The 18,252-nt window shown below is 39.7% G+C and overlaps 1 protein-coding gene across 4 annotated transcripts in view; it reads right to left on the bottom strand.

Moving 5' to 3' along the window:
* The window catches only part of ap2a1 (adaptor related protein complex 2 subunit alpha 1), a 29,415-nt gene that overhangs the window by 9,489 nt on the left and 1,674 nt on the right, over positions 1-18,252 (bottom strand). For 3 of the 4 annotated variants that reach the window (XM_067616065.1, XM_067616062.1, XM_067616063.1), the window contains exons 2-13: positions 13,942-14,153; positions 10,442-10,635; positions 10,176-10,305; positions 9,760-9,861; positions 8,993-9,252; positions 8,455-8,623; positions 8,059-8,196; positions 7,532-7,714; positions 6,735-6,832; positions 6,424-6,655; positions 4,431-4,619; positions 4,132-4,286 (exon numbers count right to left, since the gene is read on the bottom strand). In XM_067616065.1, the coding sequence (XP_067472166.1) occupies positions 4,132-4,286; positions 4,431-4,619; positions 6,424-6,655; positions 6,735-6,832; positions 7,532-7,714; positions 8,059-8,196; positions 8,455-8,623; positions 8,993-9,252; positions 9,760-9,861; positions 10,176-10,305; positions 10,442-10,635; positions 13,942-14,153 (2,062 nt within the window). Of the gene's footprint in view, positions 1-2,067; positions 2,131-4,131; positions 4,287-4,430; positions 4,620-6,423; positions 6,656-6,734; positions 6,833-7,531; positions 7,715-8,058; positions 8,197-8,454; positions 8,624-8,992; positions 9,253-9,759; positions 9,862-10,175; positions 10,306-10,441; positions 10,636-13,941; positions 14,154-18,252 lie in introns of all 4 variants that reach the window. The other variant, XM_067616064.1, reaches the window with a different exon arrangement.

Below are 18,252 nucleotides of genomic sequence, written 5' to 3' on the forward strand. Positions count from 1 at the left end.
TGAATAGAGCAGAAATGGGGGGATGGAAAGCCAACCGTTCAACACAAGGTACACAGTATGATGAAGATTGGTTAAGAGGAACACAAGAGAAGAAGAAAAAAGGATAAAAAGCAGAGGCGGTTAGTAAAAGCATCCAACTCCAGTTTGTACAAAAATGATCATCACACAATGACAAGCATGTGCAGTAAGTATGTATTTGGACAATGTCTGTTGTTTTGGTTGTATACTCAAGCACATTGAATAAGAAATGAAACAATGGCTATTAGGGTTAAGTGCAGACTTTTAATATCCACACTAGGTGAACACTGTCGTCCAACTGCACTGTTCAAAAATTGAACAGCAACATATAAAAGGGGCCACAATTCATACAAGGATGCTAACGATCCTAAAAGCATGTATGGTGTAAAGTCAGCACTCACTGCTTCCTTTGAAATCCTATGTGCTGGAGTACAGGGTCGAAATAAGAGAAATGATTCACTTTCCAAATACATACAAACTGCACTCTACTTCAGACACTGTTCACACATTATAAAGCATATACATAGTCTACATATAAAGCTTGATGCCATGAACATTTTTTTTATGCAAAAAGCATGTGCACATGTGTGTGTGTGTGTGTTTGTGTGCACAGCATTTGCTTTACAACAGCTGCAGTACAGCATTGAGATTTTGTTTTGGGTTATATGTTTGTAGCTTGGTTGAACATTTACTGAGTGGTTACTATTTCATATGTGTGAGTGTGTAATGTCCTATCATAAGTAGAGTTAATAGTCAATAACTCAGGATGATGTTATGATGGTGGATTTTCTTTTGTTTTTTTTTATGGCTTAGCCCTCTTGTGTCTGAGTACATTCTCTTACTTGTGCACATGTTTCATGATCGTTTGGTCCTATCTCTGCACTGCTGTATGTTATTGGCACAACCATGTGCAGCCTGATTGTGAATCCTGTATACAGCCTGCATACCTGTTGCACCACTACCACAAAGTACGTCTGTAACAAAATAAGAAGTTGGTGAATGTGTAGATCTGTGGAATTGATCTAAATGAATCTATACTGCTGCACCAGGTGTACTTTCGTCTCTGTGCACAAGAGGCTGTGATGTAGTGAAAGCAGAGCGTCCCTCCCTGTATCACTACTGAACTGTCAGGCTGTGAGGACACTGAACAGGCTGCTGGTTAATTGCTGTCACATTTCAGTATGGAAATTCTGATATATAAGCTATTGTCATCTAAAAGTGGGAACAGGATGATTTTAATATATTAATAATTTCATTGACATAAATCATTTATGCACCTTGAGGAGACTGTATATCACTCGAGTAATAAAATACAACACAAGGAAAAATTGATATCCTAATTTTGTGATCCTGTTACATTCGAGAACAGGTGTAATTGATTGGTTGATTGGTGATCACATGATGTATCCTTTTGAAAAGAGCTTATTGCTGTTCTAAATGCTCTGATGTAGGCTTCATGCTGAACCACATCAGCTGATTTGTCAGCATATTGTTTGCAAATAAATGTACAAAATGTGCTGTTTTTGTCCTCTGGAGTGGCTTCCTGACTTTGTTCTTGGGAATGCAGACATTTCTGTTTTTGAGGCAGAGCACCCAACTGAACCTCAGTGCAGGAGAAGCACACCCATTTCCTCTTACCAAATGATACCACATTACAATTAGAATACAGGTTTTAGATTTGGTTTCTTTGTGAGTACCGGGCTACAGACTATTAAGGCACTCTTGGATCTGGATGAAATGTTTTGATGAATGTTTTTTCAGTGGAAAGCGCTGCCTGTTCTACTGTATTGAATTAATCTGTTGGTAATGGGGGGCAGAACAGCTGATTGTGTTCTGGTTTCAGTTCGGAAAAATGTTAAAAGGCATCAAAGTACATGTAGAGAAATTCAGCTGCTTTTATGTAAAACTAAATGGCTCGTGTGTATCACGCTACCCACTCACAATAGTTTATATTACCAATAACATGTTATATTAAAGAAAGAAAAACAATGTAGAGGTGCCATATTTGTATTTTCTAGCTACTTCTGTAGTTTACTACTGGGCCCTTACTCCGAGTCACCAGAACCCTCCACCAATAGGGAGTCAGAGGTCTCGGTGGGCTGTTCCAGATCTCTGTCAATGTCCAATCACGGTAGAGGACAGCAGACAGACACACATTCAAACCAAAACACACACACACACACACGCACGCGCGCACACACACACACACACGCACACAGGGAGATGGAGAGAAGGGAAGGAGAGAAAAAGACGAAAGACAGTCACATACACAGCAAGATATAAAGACAAGTATAGCAGACCTGTAAACCATGGAGAAAAGTCTACAATATCCCTCTGTTTTCATAGCAGCCACTTCAGAGTGCCATAGACCTGAACAGCCTGTGCAGAGCCAACACACACTGTCATCCAAATCACAAGAGTCCCTGATAACTTCCTGTGCTGACAGCACTGTTAGGATGTTATCACCTAACTAGGTTTACAATTCACTTATTTTGTTTGACTCTAAAAATGCAGCTGTGAAAATAAAGGCGAAGTTAAAGGCCAAATTATGGAAGTTATGTAAATCCTTCTTCTTGCTTACCTTCAACAAAAAGAGAATTCAAAGTGTCACCTTGCACTAATGATTTTAACAAAACTTTACCACTTCCTCAGAGTGGAGTTTCCCCACACTCTCCCAACCATGAACAAAACTGAGATGACGAAGCGAAGAAGACACAACATGTAAATTTCCCTTCTGATATTAACCCTAACATCTAGGAAAGTCAGCAAACAAGTCCAACTCCTAAAATGTTGGAGTAAAGGAACTTAACTGGAACTAGTAACTAGTGCCACCACTGAATTTGAAATTGTTCTCACAAACACTACTTAAAGAAAAAAGTAATGACATTTCTGTAACACTGATGTTGGATTCCCTCCTGGTTGGCAGCATCAGAAGTCTTTAGTCTTGCTTTGGTATTACCTATTGAACCTAATGTGCTAATTATTGCAAAATACGTCTGATTATCAACCTGACAGATTAAACACTAACCCAAATATTCACCTAAACTATGAGTTTCAAAACATGTTTGTGCACAAGCACGTCTTTTACAGACATAAAGAGAGGAGGGAGGGACATATTCAAATAAGAGGTTTTTGAACATTTAACACCTATCATAATTTTAAAAAATGCAATTGCCTCCAGGTTGACAGGTCCATATTAGACAAAGATAGAGCAAAGAAAGACAGAGCGACAACCAACACGGACACATCACAACTAGTTGCATAGTAGTCTAGCAGCACACACACACCACAAGCACCACAATTAATTACATTAACAGTTTAAGACAGGAAACAACTGTACATGACAAATTCAGGTTGCTTCCTAATAAAAGCTAAAAGACCAGTTTTGCCTAGTCCAGCATGAGAGCCACTGTTTGAACAGTCAGTGCATTTACATGCACTTAAGTAATCAGGTTACAGTCAGCTTTCACGTAAACAAGAAACCTGGTTTCCATAATCGGTGTAGTGGATTAGAGACACCTGGTTTCTCTGGGAGACTGTCTCTCTCTCTCTGACATGTATTCACGTAACCAAGTTTCTAATCAGCTTCTGACTGTCTGGATGAAAGGAGAGATTATTACAAGGAGCGATGCATCCTTCTATTTATAATCATTCCATCGAAAGTTGGACTAAAACCACAACTAACACAAAATAGGCTGCATAAATCTCAATAACTGTTTCCACAGCGTCTTCTATCAATAACCTGGTTACTTCAATGCAAATGTAAATGCACTGAGCATAGGCAGCACTACAGCAGAAATGTTGTCCAACTGATCAACAAAGTCACATGACTAGTTGCACTTTTTATGTTTGTACTTAGAGCCAAGATTGTTTGATTTATTTACTTTGTTTACATCATCTTTCTCTTTACTCTCCTCATTTTAAAGATTCAGCATTTTGAGAGAGAACTTGCAAGTGTGATTTTGCAAAAGTCTTATTTAAACTCTACAGTACTGCTGTCTCAAGCAGACACGGTCTGTTTCCTCTGGCAGACTGCAGGGAGCTTTATTGCAGCTCATACTGGACTTTGGCTTATGGTGGAGTCTACATCTGCTCATCAAGTTGACTTTTCACCTTAGGAAGCCGTCGTCATTCACAGCCGCTGAAGGTGCGGCGGGCCCTGCCTCAGAGAACACATCCACCAACAGGCTGCCAGCACTGGAAGGAGCAGCACCAATGGGAGCGGCGGAACGGATCCCGAGGAGGTCTGCTGATGGTGACGGGGTCGACTGGAAAACAAAGGACACTTGCAGTAAGGCCACTGAAATGTAGTACTTTTGTTGCAGCTGCTGATATGCATAAAGACAAGTGAAAGTAACCCAGCACTTATGTTTATTTGTGAATATATGCAGGCCTGCAGAAAGTCTGCTTACAGCATTGGAGGCAGCCATGGCTGATGTGTCTGGCCCCCGGTCTCCTCCTCCGTTGAGCTCCCCACCCTCCCTTTTGCTGTCTTCAAGCTCCGTCACAGACACAGCACCAGGCCCCTTCTTCTTCTTCAGCTTAGCCAGGATTGATGACTCCCTCTCTGGGAAAGGAGGCATCTCCTCTAGAACAGTGGCCTGAGGGAACAGAGAGGACATTTATACTGTGTGTTTTCAACTGAAGGACACATCGCTGCTAGAATGCTGCTCATGAGGGAATTGTTGGATCTCTGTAAATTAAAGAGTATGGTCTTGATCTGCTCTATGTGAAAAATGCCCAGAGAAAACTTTTGTTATGACTTGGCACTATATAAATAAAACTGAAATTGAAAATTGAAACTGAAAAATCACCGTAGATAAAGCAGCACAGATGGACCACATGTTCAGCATGAACAGTACTCCAGGGCAGACCCTGCGTGGGACTGTTTTCTTAATCCCCCTCCTGCTGAATTCCTGACCATTACTGCCTGCTCCCTCAGTGTGTGTGTCCACTCCCGCCCACACCCGCAAACATTCACGCTGACCATTCACGCCCGCATGATAGAAAGAATTGCATCGATTTTGTGTCTTCTCCCGTCCAGCAGGGAAAACACATTATTTTACGGTGTAGTATTGATAAAAAGATGCACACCTGTCAGTAATAATGTAGCAAAATTATGTTCTAGTACATAATTACATTCATACCAGTGCAATAATTGGCACGAGTTCTTCTAGTGCAATAAGTAAGCATGTTCTATGCCAACATTACATGTGTTGTTAGCTGTGGTTTGTTTTGCTGAGGTTGTTTTATTTTGCTCGTTTCCCTGTGTCTTTTAATGCACTGATCAGGAGTAGCGCTCCTAATGATGATGGCACGCAACTTGATGCATTACAAACTCCTCTGTTGCCTCCTAAAAGAGTGCAAAAGTAGTAACAACTGGCAGTTTCGCATAACACAATATGCTTGCATTGTTTGGAGTTTCAGGTGAAGTCGGCAGGTTGCAGCATACTGAGCACTCAGCCTGGCTCTGTGAGAGTCGGCCTGCAGCGCTGTCTAAATCTCGGGACCCGTAGTTTATTTTTTGACCGCCCACTCCCACCCACAGCACAGTTAAAACCAGTTTGTGATGGGTCTCGCAGAACCCATGGGATCCGAATCCCAAAGCAGTCCTCTACTTGAGAGCTCCAGACTGTGACTATTTTTGGAGACGGTGTGATTCAGATTTATAACAATGCATACCAGTGCTCCTCGCAAATGTTATGTTATCATTCATTACTGGACGTGAGTTGAATTTGGTTATTATGATGAATGATGAAGAATACATGTTAACCAGTGCCAATGACAATTGTTTACTTAATGTTAATCAAGTAACATTTGGGAACAGCTCCCTGATTTCATCATGTCCTTCTTCATTGTCAACTGTACGCCTGATCCTTGTGTCTACACTGCATAACTAAGTAAGCTGATTTCTTATCCAGAAAACTGGTTACTGTATATCAGTGTGATGAGAAACCTGATTTCCCTGCCAGGTATATGCATAACCAGGTTTCTAATCTGCTTTTTACAAGTGTGCATGCACATAACAAGAGTCTAAATCAGTCGGTTTCCACTGTTTAACATTTGAGTATTTGTTAAACTCACAAAAATCTAGGAAGGATTCAGGAAGCAGCGTTCTCCAGTTTAAATATATCAGTAATCCACACTTCCAAAATAAGGTTGGTGGTAGAGCTGCTGAATGTATACGCAGATTTACAGGTTACTGATTGCAACTGTATTTGCATACTGTCTGATCACTAGCTTTTGGCCTGTTGTATGTGCTTCCCTGCCATTGCTCTTGGTTGGCTTATTTTCTCAGTCCCACTCTCTGTGTCTGTAAGCTCACCATATACCAGTACCATACAACAATCCACTACAGCAAACTTCTGAACAGGACTTTCAATGATTTCTTCAAAGAGAACTAACCAGGACATCGGTGCTAGCAATGGATGAAAGCTTCAGATACTCGACAGCACGTTGCTGCAGCTCCACGTCTGAGTTGCGGATCTGGCTGTCACAACGCAGCACCTCTTGGATGGTGGCCTTGGTCTCTGGGAACAGGTTGATAAACTTGATATAGGCCGACAACAGCAGGGCACGAGTCGGCACAGAGCACAGATGGAACTTGGAGTGGAGAAGGTTGAACTGGACCAGGGGGCTGGATAACAGAACAGCAAAGTTAGTATTCATCATTTCAGCTGTCAGCTTTGTGCCTTGGCAGCTAAAAACCAACATACCTGGAGCGTGGGTCACCAGCAATGAGGTTACCAAACTCTCCCAGAATGTAGCCTCCAACTTTCACCATGTTCTCATGGCAGGCAGGGGCCTGCAAGGCCTGGAAGAGACAGTGATTCAAACTTACTGTTTTCCCAACTACAACAGTGCTGAAGACATATTTAATCTCACCTTATTTACTAAGAAATTCAATGTCTGAGTTGAACACATGACATAATGAGCAATTATTCAGAGAGATGAGGTTTTAAAGCTCCTACACTAAAGCTCCTCTTGTTTAAAATCTGTGCTCATTTATATGGTTGTCTCTTGCACTCTGTTGCAAAGCTGTGTCCAAAGAGTCAGTGTGTGCCCAGATCTCATATATGACGACAGTGGGTTAAAAATAACCACACAGTAAGAATGATTCCCAAAACCATAAAAATAGTACCAAGTATGTCAACAAAAATTGGATTTTTGCCAAGATACATTCAGTAAGTTGGGCCTGATACCAAAACTTCTATTTTTCTATAACTTGCTGTGTGAAATATAACCTTTTTTTATTTGACAAAAAAAGCCAAACTCTAAATGTTTTTAATACAAGTAGCCATACGAGAACTTTGTCTAAATAAAATACAATATAAAACAAACAAGCTTTCAGAACTTGACAGTTTTTGATATTTCATAGATAGATATACAGGACTTTTTAGTCGCTACCAAAAAAGTATTGTCATTTGATAACATTCTATCAAACCCAATCAGCTAAATAATCAATCTACTGCTGCTGCCAAAAACAACATTTGAAGATTTCATATAGTGGTACCTCAAAGACGGTCTTGGCAGCGTAGCCCTGCACATCATCTCGGTTGATGACGATCTGAATGACGCGATACCACACCTCTTCGCTGACGTAATCCCCAGCAATGCGGATGAGGTTGAGAATGGTGTCCACGTACCAGGAGTAATCCACAGCATACTTCTCTGCAAGGATGGCCACTTTCAGCACCTATGGAACAAAGGCACAACTAATAGCTCAATCAGTTGGTACATTATTTTGATTTGTCCAAAATAAATCAGTTTCTATTCATTTTGGACACTAATGACTTAACATTTGGTTAATCTTTTTGTTTGTCAGTGTAAATACATAAATAAAAAAAAGACTGCTGGCTCATTTCTGATGTTGATGAATGCAATACTTCAATGCAGGTGGAGGAAACAAACCATCTTCACCATTTCTCACTTTACATACAAGCAGAAATATAGCCAGTCACATGTACGTAACTAGAGAGAAAAAAAAAAAAGAATATAGCATGGCACAAAATCTTTTTCGACACACTCTCTCACACCCACCATCTCCTCTCTGATGGAGTAGTCTGCCGTCTCAAGATAGCTGAGCATCTCAGCTACGATCTGCTTGGCATTACTGCGATCACACATGGCATACAGCAGATCAGCTGCCCTCTGTCGAACACTCACATCCCTCTCAGTCTGCAAAGGCACAGAGAGACAGTCAGTGACACTCAGCTACTGTCCAGCACAGTAAACCACAGTTATTTTGAATCCTTTGTAAAGCTAAGGTGTGTTGTTGTGAAAATGTGAAATGAACATGTGGTGATTGGGTAATAGAGGTCGGCAGGATTGTGTCAATTGGCATACATCTGTCACATTTCATCATTTTATGATTTAATCAAAACATCAGTCAGGCATAATGTCTTGCTGAGTGACTGTCAAAGTGTGTGGTACCACCTTGAGGGCGTTGATGACAGTCTCAATGTGTGTCTTGACGGCTTCATGGGAAAACTCAGAGCTGGCCAGAGTACACATGCTCTCCAGAGCCAAGTAGCGCAGGTTAGTCTCTCTGTGTTGCAAGAACTGGCCCAGCTGGTTACATGCTCGCACCAGCAGGTTTGGCTCACTGTGGAACAGAAAACTTACTTGACAAACCTTACATCACTGGGCGATATGACCAAAATGTCATAACCCAATATCAGTCATTTCATATCCTGATAACAATACCTATCCTAAATTAAAATAAATGGTTGTAAAACTGTCATTTTTTTCTTAAATTACAATGCTAACTTGTTCTGAGATTAGACCCACATGTAATCCTGTAATCTTTGAATATTTTAATACCTCCAGTCATCTCAAGTTCCAGTGGATACACTGAAGATGCTACACTGTTGAGTTACTGGATGAAATAATATCCTTTTTCACAGTGTGTCAGCTGCTTGACTTTCTGTATATTTTGTTATGTTGCATTAGTCATGTTGCTCAGAATGCTCACCTGTCATAGTGAATGATGAGTGAGATAGCCTCAAACAAGATAGCGTTCTTTGCATTGGAGTGCTGCACCTTCTTGGACTTGGGTGGCTCCTGGGCCTTATTGAGGATGGTCTCCAGACACTCTACCAGACGGCCTTTGACAGCACCATCCTCTGGTGGAGGGTAGCACTGCAGCAAGCGCAGCAACTTGCAGGAGAGCCATGGTGCCGGGACAAAGTAGTAGGTGTAATCCTGCAGGTCAGTGGAGGCCGATGACACGATCTGGAGAATCAACAGAAATTTGTCATTAGCTGAGAAATGAGCAGTATCAGCACCATGTAAGTCAAGTCATGTTTTCATCCAGTTGAACTACAGGCCCATTTGTATTTGGCTTGAAAATTAATTGTTTCAAAAGGCGTTTTGTGAACGGCACTAAAGTGCACTGACATTACAACTTCAACATTGCAAACTGAACTTGATACACTCTGATTAAAAGCAGGGTCAAAGATTATGTTGCTTTAGAAAACATTTTTAAATGACAAGACTGCAAGCTGTCAGAGTAAGGCCAGACAATCGAAACACTCTGTGAAACTATAAAAAAAACAAACAACTATGGCCCTGAGCAGTCAACGCACAATTCAGTGAAGAGAAGACATAAACAATGAACATACTCTGATCAACAGGAATAAACTTTTAGACAACTGATCAATGATTAAATTCCACAATATTTCCACAAGAACTATTTAAAGATCTGTTTACGATTGTTCATGACACACATGTACAACTCACCCTGCTGAGTCGAGACACAGCCAGGGAAACACAGGTCTTAAACTCATCTGGATTCTTCTGGCTCAGACAGGTGATGAGAGAGATGGCTGCTGTCACGACACCCTAAACCACAGACACACACGCACATGAACGACATGACACACACACACACACACACACAAGAAAATGAATACTCTCAGTGATATCACAGTTCAACTAGTTTCAACAATTCAAAAACATGTTGAATGTTTGTTTATATTTCTACACAGTGCAAATACATAAGCCAATCCATGCAGGTCTTTCTAAGAGAAACCATACAAAACCATTATAACCATTATAAAAACCCAATTTAAGATGCAGGCAGAAAAAATGACAACAACAAGGTTGCATCATGTAACTATATTCCTGGTGTCTGAGGGTCTGGATTATGCTCTCACCATGTGTTGGTCGTTGAGCAGGTGCACCACGCGGGACGTCCACTCACCCATCAGTACCAAGTCAGGAGAGGTCTTATAGAGTCGCAGCAGACACAGGGCAGCTGACTGTTTCACACTGTCCATCGTATCACTGTGGTACATCACATGTACATTACCAACAGTTCAGTGAATTCACAGTGATGATCAAAGAAAAACGTATAAAAACAAAAACAGAACAATTGAGGTTGATTTTTTCTTCAACCCTTCAAAGCAGAAGTCACACTCACCCAGCAACCAGGATCCGGGGGATTTCACTGGCGAAAGCCTCAGCCATCTCACGACTGCCCACATTGGCGATACAGTGAAGCGCCAGGCACATGAAGGTGGGGTTACGGCTTGACAAGTCATTCTTGATGGCGTTGTTGATCAGACGGATCAGCTCGCTGTTGCTGTTTACCAGCACTGAGATGAACAGGTAGCCCTGGAGTAATGGAGATGGTGAGAGGCGACCAATGAGGTTTAAAAACAGGGGACGGGGGCTATACATTATATATATATATATATATATATATATACAGTGTACAGTAGGTGTGCCATATAGAGCTGCAATAATAAGACAATTAATTGAAAATTAATCTGCAACTATTTTGATAATCAATTAATCGTTTTCGTCATTTTTCTAAGCTTTCAACTTCTCAAATGTGAGAATTCCATACTTTTCTTTGTCATACGTGATTGTAAAGTGAATATCTTTGTATTTTGGACTGTTGATCAGATAAAACAAGGCATCTGAAGATGTCACCTTTGACTCTGGGAAACTGCACATTGTCTTGTTTCATTATTTTCTTCAATTTTATAGACAAAACGATTCATTGATTACTTGAGGAAATGATCAGCAGATTAATTGATGATGAAAGCCCTAGTGCAATATCATATTGTTCATGATAATACACAATCAGCTGCCAGTGTATTAGGTCCACCTAGCTAAAATAAATGCAGTCTAATACAAAAGCCCAGCAATAAATCCTACCTTCATGAAGGTTCCAATGTTTAAGACAGGAGTTGACACAAGTATTCATTCAATTTTGTGCTTTGACTGTATGGCCCACAGACTATATTAAGGGGGTAGGCTTACACCACCATCAACCCCCGTCAACTACTCTCACCATCTGCAAACATACTACTTACGATTCCTAAGTCCACACATCATGTGCTCATACTGACTGGATCTGTGTGAGGCTAAATCCACCACTAGATGGCACCAAAACATTACCAATTTCACACTGCAGAGTCATGAAGTATTACGTCTGTTGCTAAGAATAATTTTCTTTATTCTTTAAGGTGGTGACTCTGATCTTTTGATATAAGACACAGTACATTTCAGTGCTTTCATTCAGTTAGTGCACCTTTCCTATAAAAACAGCTTGAATTTTATGACACTGAAACCTTAATAGTAAAATAAGATACAAATACTGAAAGTATTTTGGGCATTTTAAGCCATTATTACAGACAGCAGAGAGATGATAGGAAATGAGGGAGACAGAGATGCAACAAAGGTACCTGGTGTGGTTCACAAGGGTGTGCCCAAGTGCATTAGTTTCAGCTAGGTGGACCTAATAAAGTGACAACTGAGTGTGTATTTCCTGTTTACATCACCCTATGCATAATGGGAACCACTGTGGGAAGACAGCTAAATATATTTATCCTGTAAGAAATAGTAAAAACAAGAAAAGTGACAAAAATCAGTTTAACACACTATCAATATTGCATAAACATGCTTCATGCTTGTGGACATAAAGGCAAATAATTTAAAATTGCACAAAACTTCTTTTCATAGACACTGACCAGAACATGTATAGTTCAACTGACATACCAATGGATGGGAATTCTAAGGAACCTAACTTTTTCTGAAAATATGCTAGCTAAGACGTGTACTGACTATGCAATAAGCCTGTAATGTACACCTTAGCTATTCTCCTCAAATCAACCAGCCCAAACTGGTGCAGGCCAATAGTTCTTAGCAGTCAGACAATAAGTTGGATGGAGATCACCAACAGACACAGGGAGTGGTCAGCTCTGGAATATGTAAAGTGACAGATAGCAGCTTCTGTCTGGGCTTGGCGGCTGCCAGTGCCAGCTCTACTTAACATGACATGTACTGCATGTCTTAAAATGAAAGAGGTAAGGACTAATGTTTTTACTGGGTCTATTAAACAACCACGGGGTCAAACTTTTCAAAAGCTCTCACTGTTATCAGTATATTTGGTTTATGGTCGCCATTCTAAAGCATGTAAGCTTCTCCACGTAATCAGCAGCATTGACATTACAAGGCATAGACTCTGAAGAAATTTGCCTAGAGAGTAGTTTTTAGTGATATCGCAGGGAACTCTCAAACCACTTGGAACAGAGATCCTGACTCAACATTATTCTGCTTACTCAACATTTCCTGTTCCTGAGAAAACGGTTGTCAACCACATTGAATCTGGAAATATCCACCGTGGCTTTGGTATCTATTCTGCTTTTACATCTACAGCATAAAACGGATTCAATCTCTTTCAAAATTACATTCAAAGAGACACATACTGATCATTTTTGGTGAAATTTTAATAATTCATGCATTTATCTATAGAAGCAAGGATTTCTCAAATACTCACATTAGCTGAGAAAATGGTATTTTCCACTTATGGCCAAGTTCACCCTGTTTTTGCTGTTTATTCTAAAGATTCAATTATTAGCTGATTAATCGATGAGTTGATGTTTTTCATTTTAAATCAAATTTGTTGGAGTGAAAAAGACAGAAAATGAGACACTGCCTAAATAATTGTGGCCTGCACTGTATTTTCATGTCTCTGTTTTCCTTACCACATCTAGCAGCTTGTGGGTCACACTAACCACCAGCAAATTAATGTGATCAAAACTCAAGTTACCAACTGTGCCGGATAACCACAGAATGGTTATAATGGATACTAAAAAGGATTATAGGAGAAATTTGACTTTTTTAAAATAATATTTTATGTCAGTGGTTGTTATGATTAAAAAAAATCTTGTGCTTGCATGCACACAGACATCAAACTTCATGGGCAGGAAGGTGAACCTGTAAATGGACCAATGGTTGAAACCCAGTCTGTGTTAGGTAGGTTACTTAAGTATTAAAACAGCGGTGGCTACTAGCAGATACCTAGCATGATATTTTAGGGGTTTGTGATTCTGGTCATTATGTGGATTATGACACACAGGTCATTGATCTCCAGTTCTGTCAACACCGACAGTCAGAAACCTTGGCTCTGGTTAGGTTTACCAGGGCAGGAGTAGAGTGTGCAGTATGCTGTTCTTACAACAGCTTCAATATAGTCACATAATTTAGGACTAGGGCTCAATAAGGGTACCAGCCAAACTGGAACCTGTTGAGTACCAACTTTTGGTACAGTCAGATTCTTCAGCCCCATTGATGGCTTCATCTATTTGTTAAAATAATAGTCTTCAAAGGTTAAATAAGGTTAAATAGGTTTCTGTTTGGAAAATGTTTAATAATGATTTTATGCAAACATGCAATATTGTTAATTTGACATCTGGCACTGAAATAAAATGTACTGGTTTGACACTGGCACCAATTTTGAACCAGTTTTGAACATTTTCAAATAAAACCAAGCCCTACTAGGGAGGACAAGAAACAATAACCAACTAAACATAGTGTATAGTATACAGTATATCAAACAGACAAAACTTCATCCATAAATGCTGTCAACACACACACACACACACACACACACACACACAAGAGACTTACAATCTGTTTCTCTGTGTACTTGTTGGAGCTCAGCAGGTTGACTGCCTCCATGTGTCCAAAGTCAATGTCATGCCCAAGCAGGAAGATGAAGAGCAGCTTGCAGACATACTTCTTCTTGCTGTATCCATCCAGAGCCTTGTCCCCTTTAAACTTGGAGCGAATGTTGGCCAGCTCTTTATTGATCCGTTTGATCTCAGCTTCCTTGCTTTTACCTGATAGGGTAAGGAAGTGGTATGATGTCAGCATTTATTATATGGACATGGTCTCAATGTACAGCCGGCTGTGAGACGAATATATATATATATATATATATATATATATATATATATATATATATAAAATGTATACACACACGTATACACATATATTTATATATACACATCATTTTTTCACATTAGTTTTTTGTTTTTCAGTTGAATTATATTTAAGTTCAAGGTTATCCTGTTAAAAAGGCAAGTTTTTTAAAAAAGTTCAATACATGTATGATGTTTCCAAAGTCAATGAGTAATCTTGTTAAATAATAGTGATCTCAATATTGCCAAAAATAATCATGATTGTGATTTTTGCCATAATCGAGTAGCCCTACTGGATACAGCGTCAAAGGCGGGGCCCCATTCATTCCTATGAAAGTTGCTCAGCGGTGCATGAAGCCAAAAAAGTCACTTTCTGAAAACATGTTGCGCACGCTCTATGGCCCAATGCACCCATGGAGTACGCTCACTAGAGACTTCCACCGGACAAGACTTTTAACTTGAGTGGGGATAAAACAATTCAATCATGCAGCTCTTCTAGACTTTCCAAATGTGATCGGACTAAATGGATCAAATTCAGATAGTGAAACGAGTCATTTCGTAAAAAAATGTATCCACTGATTAACAGCCGTCTCTTTCACAATATAAATCTATGGGGAAAAGTCTTTTTGGGCCCCACAGTGTCACATGACATTGTAATTATATGGTCTGGCCACTATGTCAAATTGGCTTCAAAGCCTGGCGCTGTTCCTGGGAGCTTGCTAAAGTGGTGGGGGACAACCACTTTCCGGATGTGCTGGCTGAGAATACCGTCATATCTGTGTCCCCAAGCGACAAGTTGTGAACAAAGGTTCCGCCTTAAAAACAAAAACGACACTCTGTAGCAGCGAGTGGCAGTAGTGAGTCACTGCATTGTTTGCCAGCCACCATAAAACTGAAATTGAACAAGAAGGTAAATGACCACAACAACCATGACAGGGGAAGTACAAGAGCCACCATCCATCGGAGCATTGAGCATTACAAGTAAGAAGAAATAAGTATGATCAACAGGAAGTCTGCAGAACAAAAAAAGACACCCTTCATGGTATATCCAAAAACCCTTCATGGTCCAACAACAATAAAGTGGAGAGAAGTAACTCTGACATACTGTCTGCTTTACTCCACTGGTAATGTGGCTTCCAACATTGGCTTCTGCTCTGCAGTGATTTGAAGTGGCAGTTTCATGTGGAGATTAACTACATTTTTCTTTTATCATGACTGTTGCTGCAATTCAGTATAGCAACATTGGGAGGATGACTGCTATAAAATACGTTAATGTAAGAGTTAGTGTTATCTCCGCCTCTGCTAGATAAAACTTAGTAACACAAACCTCTCATTACCGGTTTTGTTTTTGTCACAATTACCACTAAAAGTATCAGCATTTATTGCCAGTCAAGACTGTCCTCCCAAGAAAAGTGATATATTACATTTGAGTGACAGACGCCATCCAGCGGCTGTAGTAATTATAACCCAGAGCAGTGGCGCCGTTGAGATGATGTCTAAATAAGCTGACAAATTTTCTCATTTGAAGGAGGTGAAGTGGATGGGAGCAGTAATCCAAAAGGGGAGACCACTGTTCATTTCCTATTTCTAACTGCAAGTGTCACATTTCCAACTATGAGTCGAGGCAGTTTTTAAAAAAAACAGTAACTACGATCGTCCCCTAACCTTAACCCCATGAGTATTGTAGCCATGACAACTAAAGTGGCCTAACTTTAAGGAAGTAATAACTTTAACCCACACCACATTTCTCTAACCTTAACAAAGTGATCATTTTAAGCCAAACCATGGTCTTTCCCTAAACCTAACCAGACCTTAATCACAGCATTGTCACATCATAAAACATCATTTTTTAACAGTGATGTGTAACGGTTTAGGAAAGCACAGAGAAATGATGTCCTGATGTTGGGTCGCCGGATTAAAAAATGCTCCCATATGTTGTTCTGAGTGCATTTTTAAACAATGTATTTGGAGGACTTGTTGCACCAGATGCATCCTCACTATTTTCATGTATCTATTTATCAGCCCTGCTGTGAATTACTATCATTTGTTAGCTAATTATGGCCAAAATGTAATTTACATCGTTTTCAACAGAGCTAAGATACATACCAACTATCTATCCAGCAGAATTTTCTGCAGCGTGTGAGGATGATATGGATCATGACATTAATGGGACATATACATGTTGGGTAACTCACTAACTGACAGTTGCCATAGCTTGAGTTGTCACCCCTGCAGAGGTGAGATCCTTACTTGCTGGTAGTCAGTCAGTGTAACGCTAGCCCTTAGCAAGTAACGCTACATATCACACAACTGCTGTGGGTTCCGATATTGACGGTCATGGTAATGAGATCAGCATCAACGACTGCACACTGATTTACGCTCTCAGGTTTGTTTTTACAACAGTTGAAGCGCTAGTGGGCGACTGAACAGTGTGTGGATTGTACTTTGTTCAGACTGTCCCTACCTGCCAGGAAGCTAATGCTAGATAGTCAACAATCTGCAGATATCTTGTCAAGGCTAATAGGCTAATAGCTTGTCAAGTAATTAACAGCAGGAGCAGATGAATTAGTGTAAGGACTTTTGTATTCTATCTGTGCTAAAACTGACTATTAAACTGGATGCCCATGCTCCATTTAGTTGAAGCATCTGGTGCTGACAGTCAATAGCTGTAACCTGTATTTTTTGCATAATGCTGACAGCCTTCTAGGATGTGCAGGTATTTCATTATTCTTGCTCAACTGCCTTGCGCATGATGTCTTTAAAAATATGTTTCACTCTTGCAATTTGCTGTGAAAAAAATAAATGTTATTATGGCTATATCACCCAGCCCTACAATATTCAATACCATTTTCAGCACACCGGCAGGTGAATACACATGTGAGGGCTAATTTTTTATGCTTACAAAAGATAAACATAGCTACTGGTTTATAAACTGACACTTGTCAATCTGACATTTCTTGGGCCTGAGAGCTTTGGGAGATCACTGTTAATGTAGCCAAATCTCCAGTAATAGCCAGCAACTGAGAAAAAAATGGTTTGAAACACTGCAATAGCCAACAAGCAACAAGGCTTGAAAAGTGAACATACTGGTTTAACTTTATATTTCTACAGCTACTAAACAACACAACTATAGTCTAATGCTAAATAATTACTAGGTGCATTGTTCTTGAAATGCCAAGGTCATTGTTGGATGTATTTTGGTAGCTACAGTAGGAACTGTTTAGAGATAAATAACTAGATGTAGGGATGGGTTCCAATAGCCAGTTCCATTTTGGTTCTGATTCCAGGTTGGCAAAAAACCTGGATTCTCTAAGATCCAAGACCAATAATCTCTAATCTAAAAAGATTGATTTCTCCTTGCTGTTTTGTTTAGGGTTGGGTAATATAGCAATATACACCATGAGACTATATAAATTTATACATATAAAACCATCAGATTTTGCCGTATCATTTAACAAAACCCTTTCTCAAGGTGTATTATGTCATTGAGGACAGTGATGCAAATAAGCAGGATTGCTTTAAGGCATGGTATTGCAATATAAAATTTCATATATCAAGTATTTCATGTACATCAAACAGAGTGGAGAGTCTTCTCATGTAAATCAGCTGGTCACATCCCAATTTCAGTGGTTGGAATCTCTCAGCTAAGTGTTTTGCATATCCTATCGATTTAATTGAATTCATTATCTTAATAGTTCTAAACCGACACCTCCATCTACAGCAACTAGGGCTGGCCAATGCGGTTGAAATTAATTTTACAATATTAGAGATTAAGAATTTTTTTTAATGTCAATGTATGTTACAATATTGCAAGTGTATGCTAAAACAAAAAACAATCAACTTGAACATTCCCATAGCACTAGTTACTCTTAACATTTTCATATCCTGGCTTTTTAATACTAACACATATATATCAAATAATTATTGCCTGTCAACTATTTCCCAGTGCAAACCTAACATTAACTGTTGACCTAGTATACATACATTTCAATAACTAATCCTTCTGACAGTGAAAACT

Source organism: Thunnus thynnus, chromosome 17 (genome assembly GCF_963924715.1).
Source record: "Thunnus thynnus chromosome 17, fThuThy2.1, whole genome shotgun sequence".
Taxonomy (NCBI): domain Eukaryota; kingdom Metazoa; phylum Chordata; class Actinopteri; order Scombriformes; family Scombridae; genus Thunnus; species Thunnus thynnus.